Source organism: Polypterus senegalus, chromosome 2 (genome assembly GCF_016835505.1).
Source record: "Polypterus senegalus isolate Bchr_013 chromosome 2, ASM1683550v1, whole genome shotgun sequence".
Classification (NCBI taxonomy): Eukaryota; Metazoa; Chordata; class Cladistia; order Polypteriformes; family Polypteridae; genus Polypterus; species Polypterus senegalus.
In genome coordinates, this window is record NC_053155.1 from 308,408,525 (window position 1) to 308,429,780 (window position 21,256).

Below are 21,256 nucleotides of genomic sequence, written 5' to 3' on the forward strand. Positions count from 1 at the left end.
CCAAAGAGTTCAATCTTTGTCTCATCAGACCAGAGAATTTTGTTTCTCATGGTCTGAGAGTCCTTCAGGTGCCTTTTGGCAAACTCCAGGTGGGCTGCCATGTGCCTTTTACTAAGGAGTGGCTTCTGTCTGGCCACTCTACCATACAAGCCTGATTGGTGGATTGCTGCAGAGATGTTTGTCCTTCTGGAAGGTTCTCCTCTCTCCACAGAGGACCTTTGGAGCTCTGACAGAGTGACCATCGGGTTCTTGGTCACCTCCCTGACTAAGGCCCTTCTCCCCCGATCACTCAGTTTAGATGGCCGGCCAGCTCTAGGAAGAGTCCTGGTGGTTTCGAACTTCTTCCACTTACGGATGATGGAGGCCACTATGCTCACTGGGACCTTCAAAGCAGCAGAAATTTTTCTGTAACTTTCCTCAGATTTGTGCCTCAAGACAATCCTGTCTCGGAGGTCTACAGACAATTCCTTTGACTTCATGCTTGGTTTGTGCTCTGACATGAACTGTCAACTGTGGGACCTTCTATAGACAGGTGTGTGCCTTTCCAAATCATGTCCAGTCAACTGAATTTACCAGAGGTGGACTCCAATGAAGCTGCAGAAACATCTCAAGGATGTTCAGGGGAAACAGGATGCACCTGAGCTCAATTTGGAGCTTCATGGCAAAGGCTGTGAATACTTATGGACATGTGCTTTCTCAGGTTTTTTTATTTTTAATAAATTTGCAAAAACCTCAAGTAAACTTTTTTCACGTTGTCATTATGGGGTGTTGTGTGTAGAATTGAGGAAAAAAATGAATTTAATCCATTTCGGAATAAGGCTCTAACATAACAAAATGTGGAAAAAGTGATGTGCTGTGAATACTTTCCGAATAGACTGTATATGTATACTTGCATCTATTTAATTTCTTCTTTAACTGGGAAGATATTAGCATATATGATTATACGTGTTTGTTGCTGGATATAACTCAATAAAGTGTATTTAAATAAAAAATGTCTTCATAATTATTGCATTTTATTCAAGAACAGTGTAATAGCCTAATATAAGGCATGTAAAATTGAAAAAAGTCATTTATTCTCATTCCTTCAAAAATACAAAAAATGAACTGAACATGAACGAGTTCAGAATTGAAATGGTGAACTATGAACGTGAATTTATTTATTTTAATCTGCGTGAACTGAACTTTGAGCGAGTTCTTGTGAGGTGTAAACTTGCACAATACTGTGGAGATCATCCCAGCTAGCACAATGCACAAGGCTAGAACAATTCCCTGGACAGGATGCCAGTCTATTGCAGGGTAAAAGCACACACACATACCAGGGCCAATTTAGTGTTGCCAATTCACCTAACCTGCATGTCTGGGGAATGCGGGAGGAAACCCATGCAGACACGGGGAGAACATGCAAAGTCCATGCAGGGAGGGACTTAGGACGCGAGTCCTGTTCGTCTTACTGCGTGGCAGCAGCTATCACTGAACCACCGTGCCGCCCGTTGTCAAATATACTGTCTCTAAATTAATTTGTTTGGTTATTCTTTGAGTCTTTGGCAGGTTGACCCACTACTTATTGCTGCTGCTGCTTGACAGCTCCTGAGACCCCACATTGAATTCCAGCTTTGTCACTCTGTGGGGTTTGCCCATCCTCGTTGTAATCAAGTGTTTTATTATAGACATTTTGGCATCACCTTTGTTTTTTAAAGCCATGTATGTTAGGTTACTTGCCTTCTAAGGATTAGTGATTGAGGGTGTAAAAGTGAATGCGCCCTGTAACAGACCAGCATTCTACCATATGTCCAATACTCCAGGGTGGTCTTTAATTTTTCATGGCATTTACATAGCAGGTTGTGAAAACTGATGTACATTGTGAATGGTAATTTAATTCTTCCTTGCAGGTCTCTCACAGACTAGTGACAGCAGTATCACATAAACAACAGAGAAAAATAGAAAATTAATGACCTGTCCTACACTGAATGCCAAGCATGGTGAAGGGGCACAGAACAGTTCTGCTGTGTTTCAATTAGGGTCCCCCCTCAGCCCCGGCTGGGGTTCAAATGCTGTTTCTTTTTTAGGTAAACAGTGTTGATTATTTTATTTCTTTGTGTATAAGTATCTTCTGTTATATTTCTTGTGCTTTGTGGGTGGGTCCTTCAAGAGGCGGGGTCTCCTGCCAATCACCATAAGGGACTGCCCAATGCCCTAAAATGGCTGAGGAAAACCCCCAGTCCCCTGTGGTTCATTGAATGCACCCTTGGTGGTGGTTGTGATGAGTTCTCCTGTATATATTGCTTTTTTATTAATTTTTGTGATTCCTGGACTTTTGACCTCTTTTGCTCAATTTTTTCCAAACATTCTCTGTAAGGCGTATTAGGACTTTGCCTCTGCCTTGCCTATTTTGAAGGCCTTGCCTTTTGTGGCTTTCTGCTCCTCTGAGCTTATTTTTGCTAAACAGGGCTTTCTGTTAAAATAAATCCTTTTTATATATATATATATATATATATATATATATATATATATATATATATATATATATAGATATAGATATATACTCAGCAAAAAAAGAAACGTCCCTTTTTCAGGACTGTGTATTTCAACAACAATGTTTTAAAAACCCAAATAACTTTACAGCTCTTCATTGTAAAGGGTTTAAACAATGTTTTCCATGCATGTTCAATTAACCCTAATCAATTAATTAACATGCACCTGTAGAATGGTCGTTAAGACCTTAACAGCTTACAGAAAGTTGGCATTTAAGGTCACAGTTCTAAAAACGCAGGACACTAAAGAGACTTGTCTACCGACTGTGAAAAACACCCAAAGAAAGATGCCCAGGGTCCCTGCTCATCTGCGTGAACGTGCATTAGGCATGCTGCAGGGAGGCATGAGGACTGCTGATGTGGCAAGGGCAATAAACTGCCATGTCCGCACTGTGAGACGCCTAAGACAGCGCTACAGGGAGAGAGGAAGGACAGCTGATCATCCTCGCAGTGGAAGACCACGTGTAACAACACCTGCACAGGATCGGTACATCCGAAGATCACACCTGCGTGACAGGTACAGGATGGCCACAACAACTTCCCGAGTCACACCAGGAACACACAATCCCTCCATCAGTGCTCAGACTGTCCGCAATTGGCTGAGAGAGGCTGGACTGAGGGCTTGTAGGCCTGTTGTAAGGCAGGTCCTTACCAGACATCACCAGCAACAACGCCGCCTATGGGCACAAACCCACCTTCGCTGGACCAGACAGGAGTGGCAAAAAGTGCTCTTCACTGATGAGTCACGGTTTTGTCTCACCAGGGGTGATGGGTGGATTTGTGTTTATCGTCGAAGGAATTGAGCACGTCTGGGACCTGTTGGATCGCAGGGTGAGGGCTAGGAAATGTCCAGGAACTTGCAGGTGCCTTGGTGGAAGAGTGGGGTAACATCTCACAGCAAGAACTGACAAATCTGGTCCAGTCCATGAGGAGGAGATGCACTGCAGTACTTCAAGCAGCTGGTGGCCACACCACATACTGACTGGTACTTTTGATTTTGAGCCTCCCTTCATTCAGGGACACATTGTGAACCATTTTTAGTTTATGTCTTATGGTGTTGACTCTTTTAGTGTTCATACAAATATTTACACATTAAGTTTACTGAAAGTAAAAACAGTTGAAAGTCAGAGGACGTTTCTTTTTTTGCTGAGTATATATATATAGATTCTTTGTTGCTCTCTTTGTTACTAGCCAGAGTTTGATGGTTGTCTCCATTCAGTGGGCATTTCTGTGGCTTGTTTTGGGGACTCTGTGTGCTTGGGACCTTGTTAGTTCATAACAAATACCCAGCTGCCCTCTGTTTAGGACATAAAGGGTAATACATGCTGTCTTAGAAAGGCAAACAGTAATATCAATGACCTCAGCCATCCTGCATAGTCAATTTTCTCACTTCTTTCTTTTGGTAAACAGCAGAGGGCCATTGTGGCTTGCAGCAGTGGATTCTGGGGCAGTGTCTAATCAAAAGTTATAGGGACCAGTCATATAAATAAATAAAATAAAACACTGTGTTGTGTGTGTATATATATATATATATCTATTATATAAAAAAATTTTGGGTCGAGACGTGATCATCTCAGGGAGACACTTTGAAGTCCCGCAAGACTCCTTGCACGTCACGCCCTACTTACAAACAATTTCTCGGAGACACTTTAACATCCCGGGAGACAAGGAAGTGAGACAAAAGGACAATGTGACATACAGAACACGCAGCGTGGTAGCAGCAGCTGCAAACGAGCACCTGATTCGTCCGCATCTCCTTAGCGTGCATTCAGCCTGCCCCTTCACGACGCGAGTGTCAGAGACGTGAAGCGTAAAGCAAGCCCCCGGAGAGAGGAGCTGGGGGGCGGGCGAGCGAAGCGAAGTCTATTATAATAAAAAAAATCCTGCAACGAGAAAAGACTTTTTGGAAGATTTTTTTCAAGTCCCGCGAGATGAGACTTTGGCCATGAGATGTTTTCAAGTCACGCACTCTTCTCAACCATAGAAAACCACGCACATGGTCCTATCACCTCTCATTTGTGTGAATGCTTTTGACAGACACAGTTCCTGCTCTCTCAGCTCTTATAAATTTTAACGTTTTCCTCACTTTTATTTCCCGATTAAAGAAGATGTATTATGTCCAAATCTTATTGGAAAATTTCACCACGAAATTTTATCAACAGAAAAAACGTGCAATCCTAGCACCGAGAAACGATGAAGTCAAACAAATTAATGACAAAAATCACGATCTGCAACACGGCAAATTGGTTAAATGCGTATCAATAGACTATGCCAGGGGTCCTCAATCGCAGTCCTGGAGAGCCGCAGTGGCTGCAGGTTTTTGTTCTGACCTGGTTGCTTAATTAGAAAGCAATTCTTGCCAATAAAGCACTAACAAGCTATGAAATTAAATTAACTCTGCTATGTCAGGTCATTCTCATATCCTAGATTTTCTTTCCCTTTCTATCATGCAAATGATTTGAAGGCTAAAATGGACGAGTAATTCTCAGTCCTTCACTTTTTTCTCTTCATTTTTCTTCCAAGTATTTCATTAAACCCAATAGTGCAGATCAATACACACAGGTGTCAATGTAAATAAGCTAAATGGAGAAATGCTGCTCTCTCTTGTCATTTGCATGTTATTGATAATAAGGAGCAATTAAAATAGCTGTTTAAGACAAAATTAAGCAATAAGGGCTCAAAATCACTAAAGTGAAGCAGAAGTGTGACTTTAGCAATAAGTGCTTTTTATTAAGCAACTGGGTTGGAGCAAAAACCTGCAGCCACTGCGGCTCTCCAGGACCGTGATTGAGGACCCCTGGACTATGCTGAAACAGTTGGTGCTGATGGTGTGGAAGATGAAAACATCAACTTTCAATGTCCTATGGAATATCTACAACTGTTAACACCATCCGGTCTTCCACCAGCTGAATTACTGTAGAAATAAGGATGTATCCAAGAAAGGTAATGTAGTAGATCTCCCACGGATAACATTAGACAACAAAGGAGATCTTGATATGCCATTCGTATTAAAACATTTAACAGTTTCTCGTTAAATTGTTTTTACAAAGACAATTTACAAATCTCAGAACCAAACATTCAAAAAAGTCGTTTTATTTAACAGAGAGAAAGAAACGAAATTCAATCACGGACAGTTATACGCGGCATTGTCACGATGAAAGTCCAAACACAGAATACCATACCATACCATTTTTATTTGTTGAGCGCTTAAAAACACAGCATTACAACTGACCGAAGCGCTGTACAGTTAAAAAGAAGCAGGACTAAAAACAAAATATTAAAAACAAACATTAAGAGAGAATTTAAAACAGAGATACTACAAACAGGTCAGGGGACCCAATAAAATAGAGAAATAGCAAGAAGCAAGTGGAAATGAGACAGGTTAAGAATTAAAAGCCAATGTGAAGAAGTGTGTTTTAGGCGTGATTTAAATGACAATTTTGATGAAAATATAATTCAAAAAATAGTTTTTGCTTACGTTTTCCAGTAAAAGTTAAAGTTTAAAAGGTTTTTGAATATTAATTTCAAAGCCAAACTGAACAAAATCGTATTATGCAACAAGTAACTCATGAAGCATAATTTACATTCAAATTATTATGTTTTAATATTTTTTAATATGGTTAATTACTTGCTGTAATGTAAAATAGGTAGCAAATTATACATCCGCATCCCCATATGTAATCGTCAGAACCTCAGAATCTAGCGTGTAGCACAAGCACAGGGGTTGGCGAGCGAAGCGACAGTCGTAGTGCTGCTGCTTTGCAATAAGGAGACCTGGGCTCATGTCCTGGGTGTTCCCACTGTGTCCCTCCGAGTGCTTTCGTTTCCTTCCACAGTGCAAAGACATACAGGTAAAGTGAACTGGCATTGATAAATTGTCCTGTGTGTGTCTGTGCTCACCCTACATGTGAGGTGGTGTTCTGTCCAGGTGTTGTTCATGCCTTGTGCCTGATGATTTCTGAGTAGGGTTATAAAAACGGATGGATGAGTATATACGCTACCAGGGTGTCATATCAGCATCATAGGCCCCTGGGCAAAACAGAAGAATAAATAGGCATCAACAACATTGTGGGGACCCCCAGCCAGTACTTACACGTTAAGATGGTCCTGTACATTACCAGTCAAAAGTCTGGACACACCCAGATATGTTCATGTTTTGTTCATAACCTTTTTAATTAAGATTCTGTTATACTGCTTTGAATATATAGCCACGACATTACTAGTGTGTGTATAATGGCTATTATTGATAGAAATGATTGATTGTTAATTTATTATTCACATAGGACTGCAAGGCCTCATTTTCAGCAGCCATTCCTTCAGTGTCCTAATGGTCAACTCCTTTAGCTCATCCTTAATTATTCACATTTACATTCTAATTGGGTATTACAGAATCCTTTTTAACCAATTAGAACCACTGAAACCTGTCATTTTGCTTTCTTGGTTTGCAAGGTACTGGCATTCCTAAAGTGCAGTTCTGGGTTCAAATTTACAAAAATGAAAAGCTTTTTTGAGAAACATTTCAGTTTATTGTTTTTTTTTGCAGAATGAAGACAGATTACCAAGAATCTAAAGATTTCATACAAAGGTGTTTATTACTGTCAGAGAAAAGAGGACAAGAAAAAGAGGGGAAGGCCCAGATGCACAACTTTGTAAGACGATAAATTCCTCAGTTGGCTTCCACCTTAAATACACATCAAGTACCAGTGCTGTCCGCAACAGAGAAAAGATGACTGATGACGCTGACCATCATATGCTTTCCAGCCATCTTCTGCCCAATGCCTGCTTTCTTTTGCCCATTTTAATCTTTTCTCTTTGTTCGCCAGTTCCAGATATGACTTATTTTTTGAAAGTCTGCCTTTAAGGCCGGCATCCTGAGGTTGTGTTTTCTCTGTCATATGTAAATAATACATTTCAAAAATTAACCCTTTCAAGAAGTAATAGCCATTAGCAAGACTTTTAATGTCTTGGCTGTATTTGTAAAACAATGTAAATGGTATCTTGAAGGAACAAAGGTGTCAATTTTAAACAAACACATGAAAACATCTGGGTGTGTCCAGACTTTTGACTGGTGCAGTGTATATACTAACACACAAATACATACACATACAGTATACACTTATGGTTAACATTGTCACATGTGCACAATATGGTGAAATTCTTACTTAAATGTGCAAATCAACATCCCCACACTCTGCCGTTGTGACTAGTTTACATACAGTATATACATAGTGTACACAGGCCAGCATGGTGGTGTAGTGGCAGCGCTGCTGCCTCGCAGTAAGGAGACTTGGATTAGCATCCCGGGTCTTCCCTGCGTGTACTTTGCATGTGTTCTCTGTTTCTGTGTAGGTTTCCTCCTACATTTCAAAAATATGCGGGTTAGGTGGTTTGGAGACGCTAAATTCGCCCCAGTGTGTGGATTTGTGTGTTTTTATGTGTTCACCCTGTGATGAAGTGGCAGCCTGTGCAGGACTTGTTCCTGCCCTGTACCTTATGCTAGCTGGGGTAGGCTCCAGCACCCAATGAGACCCTGTTCAGGACTAAGCAGGTTTGAAAATGACTGACTCATGACACAGTATATACTGTACAGTACATATAAGCATATGTCCACATACATACCTGTATATATATATACTAATAAAAGGCAAAGCCCTCACTCACTCACTCATCACTAATTCTCCAACGTCCCGTGTAGATAGAAGGCTGAAATTTGGCAGGCTTATTCCTTACAGCTTACTTACAAAAGTGAAGCACGTTTCATTTCGAAATTCTACACGTAACGGTCATAACGGTGGATAACGGTCGACAACATCCGTCATGTTGAACTTTCTTATTTACGGCCCCATCTTCACGAAATTTGGTAGGCGGCTTCCCTGCGCTAACCAAAACCGATGTACGTACTTATTTCGATGGTATGACACCACTGTCGGCCGCCATATTGAACTTTTCAACGGTCTTTGTTACTTATGGGCCCATCTTCAAGAAATTTGGTACGCGAGTTCCCAACGCTAACTGAATCCTACTTACTTACATATATACGTCCATAGCCTGCAGCTCAGTCACCATGTGAGGCGGCGTTGGGTCCCCCATCCCAACGCCTCCCACGTTGTTGGCTGCCTGCCTATATAAGGCCGTCCGTCGCTCCGGTCTCTTCATTCCCTTCCTTGCTTCGCCACGGGATTCATGTCTCCCTGCTGATAACTGCAGCCTTTTTATTTAATCCACGGCTTCTCTGCTGTTTTATTGTTCGTTTATTACGATTATAGTTATTGTGTAGGTATTTTAGACTTAGTTTACATTGTTCAGGTACCCATTTCCTTTATCGTTCCAACCGTACTCCCATTAACATGTCTATCAAGGTGATCACCATTGATCAAAGGACTGTCACTTACCGAGTGGTTTCCATGCCCGGAGATGGCACCTACCTTTTCCATTCTCTTTGTTAATATTGCACAGCCATATCAGGCTCACTCTTGATATCTGGAGAAACATTGTGTCTTATGTATTGAATGACTGGGACAGGTTCAAGGTGTGGACTGATGACGGTACAGGAGATAATTAGACTACACAGGAGCACTAGAAGAGTGAAATGCTTAAGCCCTTCACCTATGGTTCTGCATGTGAGTTGATGGCTGCCGCTGAATTGTTCGGTTGTCGCTTTCAAGTGTACTAAAATGGCCAAATATTTTACACCTTTGGACAACCGCCAATGCCTCTTAAACATCTTAGATTCACAGGTGACGATTTGAGTAGTGGACACTTTGATATTTATGAATGTTTAAACTCTCAAAAGCTGGATATGAAGTTATTGATGAAACTGGTTGTATACTTACAACGCTTGACAGATGCTGAATGTCACTTCAACACAAGTCCTACAAATACTGTCGTAATTGAAACAAACCATGAAACTCAAACTGATTATGACAGCAGCAATCCAAACTGTGAGATTTGAAACAAGATTACTGTTCACATGGCAAACTGTACGTTGCATGCTCAAGAGTAAGCTCAGCGCACAGCTTGGTCATATTACAACCGGAGGGCTGAAATGACAATGAGGTATACAAAGAGATCCTTAACAAATAATTATTGGTATATTTTCCCTCAGTTTAAAAAGGTTTAATTTTCTAAAATTTTAAGGCAGTACTTCGCCGCTGCAAAGCGTGGGTATTTTGCTAGTACAGTATATATATACACAAGGATGACATAGAAAAACAGGAACTTTTGAAATGCGTAGTGGCAGCCATGTACAGTTGGCATCACTGCGGAACAGGGACCTTGAGCTGTAAACAATCTCGCCATTTAGTAATTTAGTAATCAATTGCAAGGAAATCAATGGCAGCTATGCAAGAATTGTTCGGTAACCGTGTCATCTCAAGATTCGGTGACATTCCCTGGCCCTCAAGATCACCGGATATGTCCGTTTGTGATTTTTTCTTGTGGGGCTACCTTAAGAGTCGGGTCTACACGACTCGGCCAAGGACACTGAATGAATTAAAACAAAGAATTCAAGACGAAATTTGTGGTATCCCAGCTGAGATGTTGCAGCGATCAATGGGGAACCTCAACAGCAGATTGGAAGAATGCATACGTACAGAAGGACGCCATCTACAGGACGTCATTTTCAGACATTGATAATTTGGATTACTATCTCTTAAAAGGCAAGTTGTAGTGGTGCAATTGCTGTCAATAAAATTTTTTTGTTGGATTTCTTCTATTTTTATTGGGTTTTTCAAAAGTTCCCATTTTTCTGTGTCACCCTGTATATATCATATGCTACCGAGGCTGTTCGTTTGTCTGTTCAGGATTTTAAATCACCTGTAGCTCACAAACCGTTTGAACTATTAACCTGAAATATGGTACACACATACTACGTGACGTCTACTATCCGCTTTTGGGGTGATGATTGACCTCCAAGGTTATTCCTCTTTTTATTTTTATTTTATTTTATTGTAGAATCAACTCTCGGCAGCAGGGCAGCCGTGCGACGCATGTGTACAGGCGCCGTTCTCATCCCTACCACCTTCGCCGTCACTTCCTCTACCTCTTCATATCTTAAATCATTCTTGAGGCAGATTGAAGACTTAAGTGCCAGCTTAAGTGAAAAATTAAGAAAAACATACTAAGTAATTGCAACACAAACACTGACTTAATCAGTTTTAACGTAAAAAGATGTCGATGAAAGAAGAGGGCTGCTAGGGTGGAGAAAAGAAGAGCTGCTCAGGAAGCAGCAAGTGCATCAACCTCTGAGCAAACGAATGATAAACGTACAGAGAAAGAGGATGAAGACTAGAAATGGTCAAGTCAAGTGGATTCACTGCACGTTATCGTGTAGAGCGCCGTTACTGGTATATATATATATATATATATATATATATATATTGTCAGGGATGCCAGGGGCCATGACCCGGCCGGGACGCCAGGAGGGACCGGAAGAGGGTCAGAGCCCTGCCTGGATCACGTGGGGTTCGCCTTCCGGGTTGCTTTGGGGACCACGGGTCAAGGGCATGGAAGCCTTTCCCTGTAGGAGCCCGTGGTCACGCCAGGAGGCGCCCCAATGCCTTGGGGACTTGTTTCCCCAGCGCTCCTGCCACACCAGGAAGTGCTGGGGGGAAGATTTGTGACGCCGCCCGGAGAGCAGCCGGGAGGACAGCCGGCGCTTCCGCCACGCTGGGGCGTGGCCAACGAAGGACTGCCGGGAACACCGGGTGCTCGTCCGGGTCAGCTATAAAAGGGGCCGTCTCCCTTCATTCAGAGCTGGAGTCGGGTGGAAGGAGGACGAAGCAGTGGAGAGAAGAAAGGCATTGTGGCCAGGATTATTGACTGATTGGGGTACTGTGCACGGTGTGGATTGGGTCTTTGTGACCATTGTTCTGGGTCTTTGTGACCATAATTTGTAAATAGTGTAAATAAACGTGTGGTGGTTTGTGCAAAACAAGATGTCTGCCTGTCTGTGCCCGGGTGCCGTTGACATCTGGCGTAGCCGGCAGGATGCTCCGCCAGTTGCAAGGCGGGGACCTGCAACAAATAAATTTGTTGTGGACGGCCGGGCGCAGCAGGGGACACCACCCACGTTCCGCGGGTGCTGCGTGCACACAGCCCCGCGGAGAGAAGAAACCCCACGGACCGCCAGGGTCCGCTTGATGGCCATACTTCCCTGACACGGGCGGGCGGTATGCCTAGCTGGAGAGCAGCGGTCTCCAGGGATCGTGCCATTGCTGCAGGCCGAGACGGCATGGCGTCGGAAGAAGCCTCGCCGAGGAGGTGTCCTCGGTTGGACGGGTCCGGGAAGGTGAGTCCCCTGCCTAGTGGCAGCCGGCCCGGGAGGGCCGGGCGTGTTCTTTCTTTCTCAGGCAGGGACCTCCCGGATTCACGTCGGTGGCGGGCGCATGCCGGTCTGCAGGGCGCTGGCAGCACGGCGGCAGCCGCGAAGGCTGTGGAGAAGGAGACGCTGCGTCTCGAAGACTGCTGGCAACAAAAGAGCTGCCGGCAGGCATATCGACGCCGAAAAGGGAGGCAAGATGGCCGCGGACCGGATGTCCCTCCCCCTGACAGGCACGCGGTTGGACGGTGTGTCTTGGGTGCCTGCCAATGACCGAAGAGAGGCGGGACCAAGGAACGTTCGTCACGGACCGGGGGGAGACCCGATTGGGCCAGAGGAGAGGGCCCACAGGAAGTGGCTGACGTCGGAGGCTGACATACAGGTAGGCTCCGCGTCGGTTAACTTTCTGTCCTTGCCGGCTGCTCTGACGGAGCTGGGGGCGTGCCTTCAGCCTGCGGAGCAGAGTGTGTTACAGTTGCTACGTGCCCTCCGGGCTGCAGTGCGGGATCTGGAGAAGAAGGCGCGCGACCTTACGGAAGTTTCGACTGACAGCGGACGGCGGCGCTGGAATCTCCAGCCGGAGAGGTACGGCGGATTTGGTGAGTACAGCCGACTCCGTACAGCAACTGGGAGGGTCTGCCGAAAATGGCTGTGATAACGATGAGCAGTTTCGAGTAAGCAGCCCTCCGACAAATAGTGCGGCGCTAATGGCTGTATGCGCGGCGAGGGGGGAGTCCGAGAGGACGCAGAATGGACACGGGCTGCTTAGTGCCCCGGGTCCTAGCGCCCTCCGCCCCGAGTTGGCTGCGGCCTCGCTGTACTGTAGGGACGCAGACGGGAAAGGGGCTTGTGTTTGTTAATACAAAGTCGCTGCGTCAAAGGCGTCCCAGAGTAAAGGGAGGATTAAGCGGCTGGGTGCTGCTTCCTCCAATATGGTGAGACGCGTTGCTGGGTGCACGCGTATGGCTGGCTGCCCTCTGGGGGAGCAGAGGGAATCCCTGAGGCAGGCAGAGAGAGAGCAGGCGGTGCCGACGACTCCATCATCGAGGGACACGGAAGCCGCGGAGAGGGTGCCGATCAGGCAAGTGCGGGGTGATTGGAGGGGAACGCTGCCGTGCATGGCACGAGCTGGGTGCTGGCAGCAGTTCTGCCCCTGTGTTCTCTTTGTAGGGACGGACCCCGGGCGGGCTGAAGGAACCCCTTCGTGGCGGAACAGCCCTCTGATGTCGGGCCGTCAGCGGAATGATCTCTCTGCCGGTGCGCAGCTGCGCTCACGGCTGGAGGAGCCTACGGGGGAACGAGTGGCTCGGAACAAAGGGGCGCGGAGGTCTCGGAGGGGGTGCCGATCGAGGAGGCCCCGGGGTGCCGGTAAAAGGGGGGAGCACAACCTGTGCGAGGCACAGGGATGCACCATGGGTTGGTGCTCAGATTGTGTCTCCGCCCCTGTCCCTGCTAGGAGTGCGGGGCCGGACCCGGCTATCCTCGGGTGGGACCCGTTTCGGAACTCTGCTGCCCTCGCGGGACTCTTTCCCACGAGTGGTCTTCGCTGGCTGTGGGGCACTGTCAGGGATGCCAGGGGCCATGACCCGGCCGGGACGCCAGGAGGGACCGGAAGAGGGTCAGAGCCCTGCCTGGATCACGTGGGGTTCGCCTTCCGGGTTGCTTTGGGGACCACGGGTCAAGGGCATGGAAGCCTTTACCTGTAGGAGCCCGTGGTCACCGCCAGGAGGCGCCCCAATGCCTTGGGGACTTGTTTCCCCAGCGCTCCTGCCACACCAGGAAGTGCTGGGGGGAAGATTTGTGACGCCGCCCGGAGAGCAGCGGGAGGACAGCCGGCGCTTCCCACGCTGGGGCGTGGCCAACGAGGACTGCCGGGAACACCGGGTGCTCGTCCGGGTCAGCTATAAAAGGGGCCGTCTCCCTTCATTCAGAGCTGGAGTCGGGTGGAAGGAGGACGAAGCAGTGGAGAGAAGAAAGGCATTGTGGCCAGGATTATTGACTGATTGGGGTACTGTGCACGGTGTGGATTGGGTCTTTGTGACCATTGTTCTGGGTCTTTGTGACCATAATTTGTAAATAGTGTAAATAAACGTGTGGTGGTTTGTGCAAAACAAGATGTCTGCCTGTCTGTGCCCGGGTGCCGTTGACAATATATATATATATATATATATACACACACACACACCATATACCATTTTCTAAGCCAGCTTAACACTGAGGTGGTTCACAGGTGGCTGGAGCCTATCCCACTATGCATAGGGTGCAAGGCTGGAAAGTGCTGGTCCATCACAGGGTGAACACACATACCCACACCCAATAAAGCCAGTTTTAGCATCTCTAATCCATCTAACTTGCATGTCACATATTATATATATATATTCATGGCATTCGTAGTCTGAATCACAATCTGATTGTATGGGTGGTTACCTACCAGGTAATGCTTGTGGTTGGTCTGCAAGTCGGCAAACATCTGCCACGGTGCCCTCTTTCAGTTGCGAGAAGCAGATCATAGAATGGTTAAATAGTTTACTGACAAATAATGCATCTTTGCATTATACATATATACATATATGTATGATAAAAAATGCATTTTTGCATTATTTGGCAGTAAATTATTCAACCATATATATGTATATAAAAATATATATGTGGGGGTTGCTACAGCCTACCCAGCTAGCATAGGGCACAAGACTGGTACAAACCATGGACAGTGTGCCAGTTCATCACAGGGTGAACACATATACTCGCATCCACTAGGGCCAAATTTAGCACCTGTAATACATCTAACCTACATATATATATATATATATATATATATATATATATATATATATATATATATATATATATATATATAAAATGTGTGGGCATAGTATATGCATTCTATGTTTATTTTTTATTGTGTCTTCTATTTTTCTATTCATTTTGTAAAGCACTTTGAGCTACATTTTTTTGTATGAATATGTGCTATATAAATAAATGTTGATTGATTGATTGTGAGTATTCTGAGGGGTCACGCCATGCAAGTAGGAATTTCACAATCCTATGTCACATTAAGTACCAAGTACACAAGACAATAAACCGTAAATTGGATCCAAACCTGAGGAGTGGCTGCTAAGTAACCTCACAACCTGTGGATAAAAACTGTCACTCTGTCTACAGCACTTACTGTGATCATGTCCCTGTGATTTATCATACATCTGTTAATTTTGTCACTTGTTCAACCAGTTCAGAGGCAGGGGTAACCAGTGTCTATCCGAGCACCAGTGGGTGCAAAGAATGAACAAACCCTATATAGTCAGTCTTAGGGAGTATGTACAAACACACATCAGCATTTTCTCATACTGTGCCAATTTTGAGTTACCAGTCAAGCTAACACACCTTAAAAGCAGCAGCTTTTGGGGGAAAAAAGAAACACAAACACAAAAGGAGAACTCACAGACAACAACCAGGCAGGATATGAACCCAAAACTTTGGAGTTATGGGTGTTTGGGAAATATTATTTTTAACATAACGCATATGCATTTATTTATTAAATGGAAATTAAGAATGATGCATTCTGTGCCCCTAAAAGAGTACTAAGGACGTTCCTCAATTACTTCCTTATGTCCTAACGTCACATGAACATGGTGGCTATACAGTACATGGGCAGCACTGTACATCATACTGTAAGGCTAGATGGATCCCGATTACTTCTGATCAATTCAAACGAGCTATATTGGCAGGGAAAGTTTAAATAGGTCAAATAAAAAGAAGCGCTACACGCGCAACTATGTAACATATCATTATATTTTTAAAGAGTGTAAAACAGGTCTTTAGAGTGAAGGCAGTGAAGCGAGTTGAAAGGACAGCGCCTCCGATACACAGCACCCGAGACAAAAACACAGAACAGAGCGTCCGCACACCCACGACACATACACACAGAGAGCCCACCTGTCGCCTTCTTCAGGTGAAGCCACGAGCGACTGATGTCGTTGCAGAGCGCAGCCACCCGATTGAGGGTCATGCCGGTGCGGGCCTGCAGCTGCATCCGCTCCGCCGCTTGTCGCTCTTTTCGGCCGCACTCCCTTTTGTTTGAAGTCGCTCGCTCTCGCGCTCTCTCTCTTTCTGGCTATCAGGTGACCGCCCCCCTCCGTGCCTCCCTCCCTCTCTCCTCCTCCACATCATCCCCTCCACCCCACGCGCCGAAGTTAGCTCGGAGATACGGCTGCTGTCAGTCAAACCGCGGAGACACAGGGGCCTCCGCAGGCTTAGGCCATTCCCTTGCAGCGTGTCCAGTAACCAAGGAGACCAAGAGCTAGTAACTAGGCAACTCGAGGTGGGGGTGGCTTGGGGGGGATTCTCCTATTATTAATCTTTCACTGTAAAGGACACAGCGGCAGAGTTCACTTTCCTCACCTCTAAATAATCACTCAAAAACGGAATTCAAAACACACAGGACACAATGACTGGAGCTCTCTGTGATGTCATCCACCACATGCGACATCTTGTTGTGACGCTTGACCAGTCAGCCTGTGGTTTCATCAGCTTCACTCTGTCTATGAATGAAAACAACTGCTAAACATGTGGGACATGTCTGAAGACTGACTCTGGGGGTCTTAGTGTTTTTTTTTCTTGATGTAGTGGTGTTCAGGGATTACAGAATGCAGGTAAAGGATCTTGTGAACCTCAATGCTGGCTCAGTCAAGTCCTTTTAATTTATGGAGCACATTTAAAGCACAGAAGTTAACCAAAGTACTGCACAGTTTTCATAAAATCTCCTCTTTATATATAAAATCCTAAGCCTAAAAGTGCAATAATATTATGTGACTTTTTATGTCACGCTTTAAATCGGGCTTATTTTAAAACCTACTGTACATATATATGTTTAGTATCATTCTTTTCAGGATTTATCGAACTCTAATGTGACATTGGTAGATTTTCAGATTCTTATTCCGTAAAATATCAAGAAAGTCGTGGTTTATAAGAATGTCAGTTAAAACGAATTGAACCTTTATTTCTGGGGTGCCGAATTCCAGGCCTTGAGTACCGCAGTGGCTGCAGGTTTTCATTCCTACCATCTTCTTGATTAGTGACCAGTTTTTGCTGCCGATTACTTCTTTTAATTAACTGGACTCAGGCCCCATAGTTCTTTCTTTTTCTTTAATTAGCAAAAATGAGGAGTGATTAGGTAGAATGGCTAGAGGGGGCTTGGTGGTCTCATGGCCTGGAACCCCTGCAGATTTTATTTTTCCTCCAGTTGTCTGGAGTTTTGTTTTTTTTTTTTGTGTCCTCCCTGGCCATCGGACCTTACTTGTATTCTATGTTAATTAGTGTTCTCTGATTTTAATTCTTATTTTATCCTTTTTCTCTTTCTTCATCATGTAAAGCACTTTGAGCTACATTATTTGTATGAAAAGGTGCTATATGAATAAATGTTGTTGTTGTTGTAGCAGCCAATCAATAATGAGACACAAAACAAGCCACCACATGACCAGCTCCCCTGTGCCCATCACACAGTATCTGAAATTAAAGAGAGGTGATGGTCTTGGTAAGGTTGAGCTCTCAGGTCACCAAAACATTTTGACGACACTCTTAGAAAGAACAGAAAAAACAACAGTTTTCAAAATGAGTGCTGCGGCAGAATGAGAGCAGCAACAAGCCATGGAATTAAATAACGGGTTTAATTAACAGCAAGAATTGGCTTCTCATTAAGGAAGTGATTGGAGTGAAATTGGTTGGAGTTTAAAGCCCCAGTTTAGCTGGTCATCTGTTAGTTCGTTTCACATCTCATTTCAGCTTAGTTGTCATTTAATGGGCGGCACGGTGACGCGGTGGGTAGCGCTGCTGCCTCGCAGTTAGGTGGCCCGGATTCGCTTCCCGGGTCCTCCCTGCATGGAGTTTGCATGTTCTCTCCAGGTGCTCTGGTTTCCTCCCACAGTCCAAAGACATGTAGGTTAGGTGCATTGGCGATCCCAAATTGTCCCTAGTGTGTGCTTGGTGTGTGTGCCCTGTGGTGGACTGGCGCCCTGCCCAGGGTTTTTTTCCTGCCTTGCGCCCTGTGTTGGCTGGGATTGGCTCCAGCAGACCCCCGTGACCCTGTAGTTAGGATATAGCGGGTTGGATAATGGATGGATGAATGTCATTTAATGAAGAAAGGAATCAATTCACAGGGCTGAACTCTTCTAACAGGGCTATTAAAGTGATGGGGAAAAAGTTAGTTTGCAGTGAAAACTGGTCACTGATTAACAAAAGGGTGAGGCTTTTTGACAGCCCCTCAGCCTCATCTTGTCTAAAAACTCCCATATCGAGAGAGGAAAAAAAAATAATGGAATGGAAAGGCCATTCAGAGAGACAGAGACCCCTTTCTAGGTAGGTTGGGCGTGCAATGTAACATAACACTGTCCGACCAGATGACCCACCTCAATCATTTATAGTGTCAAGGTGAGCTAAGAGCCACAAAATATTCTATTAATAAAATAGTCTGAATTAGCATAAGGTGCCATAATTCGGGGTGGTCAGAAGGAATGTAATGATTTGATCTATGAGGTAGAAGTACATAATAAACAAGAATAGATCAGTCAGATATTTAACATATTAAAATGTGTTTAAATGTATGCAGTCTAAATAGTCTTGATTGTAATAGAAACTTGTCATTTTCACCTTCTAATACAAGTCCATATGGGCTAGATCTGCAGTAAAGGATCAGAAATCAAAAATAACATCATATTCATAATTACAGACGTTGAAATAGTGGAAAACGATACCCCACGTGGTTATGTTTGAAATTTATGTCTTTTAACCTTCTGCATTTGGCTCTTTGAAGGCTTTGTTGTAAGGCCAGGTAAAGCTTTGCAGGTTAGAAACAGAATTTTACATTCAATCTAATAAGACACCAGGGGCCTTGTGCATAACGGCGTGCGTAGAATTCGCACTATAACATGACGTAAGCACAAAAGCAGAAATGTTCATACGCACAAAAAAATCCAGATGCATAAATCTGTGCAAACGCCATCTTCCACGTTCTTCCGCTACATAAATCCCGGTCAGTGTGAAAATTAACGCATGTGCACATGCCTGCTGTCCCGCCCCAACTCCTACCAGAATTACGCCTCTTTGAATATGCAAATCAATATAAATAGCCCTTAAGGTCAGCGTTCTGTGAAAAGGCAATGGCAAAAGCACGGGGGAAAATAGAAGAATTTCAGCGAATACCAAGTGAAGAAAAGGAAAAACGTACTACATGTTGGATCAAGAGACATAGCGTGTCAGAGAAATTCGAAAGCTCAAATTCACAAAGTCGCACAGTGCCCGAAATAAAAAAGAAGTTGTCAGATATCAAAGTCGCTGTAAAAAGGCGAGTCGTAACCCACCGTCTGAGTTTCATATGAAAGTTTATTAGGGTACAAAGAAAAAAAAAGGCACACATTGAGGAAAAAAAGCATGAAATGTCAACTTTAATCTTGAAATTTCAACTTTAATCAAGTAGTTTATTTTGTCATTAAATTTGTCATAAACTTTATCTTAAAATTGTTTAATTTACTAGTTTCTCAAATCACATCGTAATTAAAGTAGCACGTTAAATGCTTTGTTTTGTATTTGATCTTCTATGTGCTCTGTGTGTGTGAATCACTATGTGCTTCCAGACTTCCTCTTCCTCCGACAGGACACAGAATCCATTACATTCGTGATATTACAGCTCTCTGAATAACTAAAATACTGAGATGTATACGTGATATCATTTTCATGATGATAGGAGTTAAAGCATGTTATTAAACATGGGTGGTGCGGTGATTGTTCATGTCTTACACAAGATGCTTGCTGCGCTGTGCGCGACCTTAGATGAAATAATTTATTGTAGCAGTTCTGTCTCTTTCAAAGGTACTAACCTCCAATTCCTGTCCTTCCTTTTCTTTCTCCAAATACCCAATCGCCACACAATCAGCTCTGTAATAGACGTTAAGCCACCTGTAAGCTTAGAACTCCGAATCTTCAAAACTTTTAAGGAACATTGAAATATCTTCATAGTATATGTTTAATTATTTTATCCATCTATCCTTCCAGTGTCGTGTCAGCACCAGCAAGAATACAGCGTGAGGCAGGAACAATCTGTGAACGGAGTACCAGCTCCTCGCTAGAGCTGCGGCACTGTGTCCTTCCATGTTTAATTAATAATATAGATTATTTAAATGAAGTTTTATCTGTATAATATAATAAACATATTTTGCTGCATTAAATCTTAAAAATGATATTGTCATCATATGTAAATACACACTTCATAAAGTGGCTCAGGTTGTGCAATATTATAACTGTAGTGCAAGTTTACAGTGAGGTGATTGTACTTATAAGTACAAACAGTTCTACAAGAGCAGTTGATGGACTGATTGAATGCATTTAGAGTTCTTGGGATGAAACTGTTTGTGAAACGCAAGGTCTGTACAGGAAAGGCTCTGAAGCATTTGCCGTAGGAGAGCAGTTCAATAGACAGCATGGTTGAGGCAGCATGTGCTTGATGCTATATCACGATAATTCTCTTTCCGATCAGCTGCTGTAGAGCTGTGATTCCACACTCAGATACAGTGATATAAATACTCTGAGTGGTGCAGTGAGAGTAATATGGAAAAAGATGATCTGCTGTGGCAACCCCTAACGGGAGCAGCTGAAAGAAGAAGAAGAAGGTGCAGTGAGAGTAACAACGTTAAAGCATCTATTGTATTTAGAATAGTTTGACCATTCTGTGGACCATTATATTGTTACAGGTTAATTACAATCAGATGCCTTAAACTAATAAACAGTAAGCGGTTAATTTCAGTGTATTTATAAAGCCACGTCAGGTATGTGGATCTGAAAAAGAAAGGGAAACCACACAGGAACAGTAGCACTGGTTTGATGCTGGGTGCCGCCAGTTTGCAAAACCGAGTGCAGAACTTACATACGACAGGGTATGAGCTACCGTGGAAATGTGCGTGGCTTTACGCCAAGTTTAGGTTTTATACATCGCGATTTGAACGTGGAAACGTTCTTACACAACATTTTTATGCGTACACACCGTATATACATGATGCTCCTGGTCTGCACAGCCCTCAGGTGCACCTATAAGTTACGCCATGCGTAGTCCATTTTAAAAAAATTTATTTTTAATAAATTCGAAAAAACTTCTGAAATCCCATTTTCGCATTCTGGAATGTTACGTTTTGATTGATATGGGGAAAAAATGAAATTCAATGATTTTAGCATAAAGGGGTCTCTACTCTTTCTGAAGGCACTGTAAAAACAAACACATGTGGACAGAACTATGAAGGATATTGTAAGTGATAGATAGATAGTGTCACGCACGCATGAGTAGGAGACAGCGGACGGATCTTAACACACCTGGGAAGACATTTGCCGGCAGGGAATGGCGGGGTACTAACTTTCTCCCTCTGCT

General features: G+C 43.9%; 1 protein-coding gene across 9 annotated transcripts in view; it reads right to left on the minus strand.

The window, feature by feature from the left end:
• Positions 1–21,256, minus strand: part of mcf2la (mcf.2 cell line derived transforming sequence-like a) — a 287,608-nt gene that overhangs the window by 135,086 nt on the left and 131,266 nt on the right. Inside the window, exon 1 of one of the 9 annotated variants that reach the window (XM_039745882.1) lies at positions 15,784–15,930. The exons of the other annotated variants lie outside the window; for them this stretch is intronic. Within the exon in view, the coding sequence (XP_039601816.1) occupies positions 15,784–15,880 (97 nt within the window). The 5' untranslated portion in view covers positions 15,881–15,930. Of the gene's footprint in view, positions 1–15,783; positions 15,931–21,256 lie in introns of those variants that run through there. 9 annotated transcript variants of the gene reach the window in all.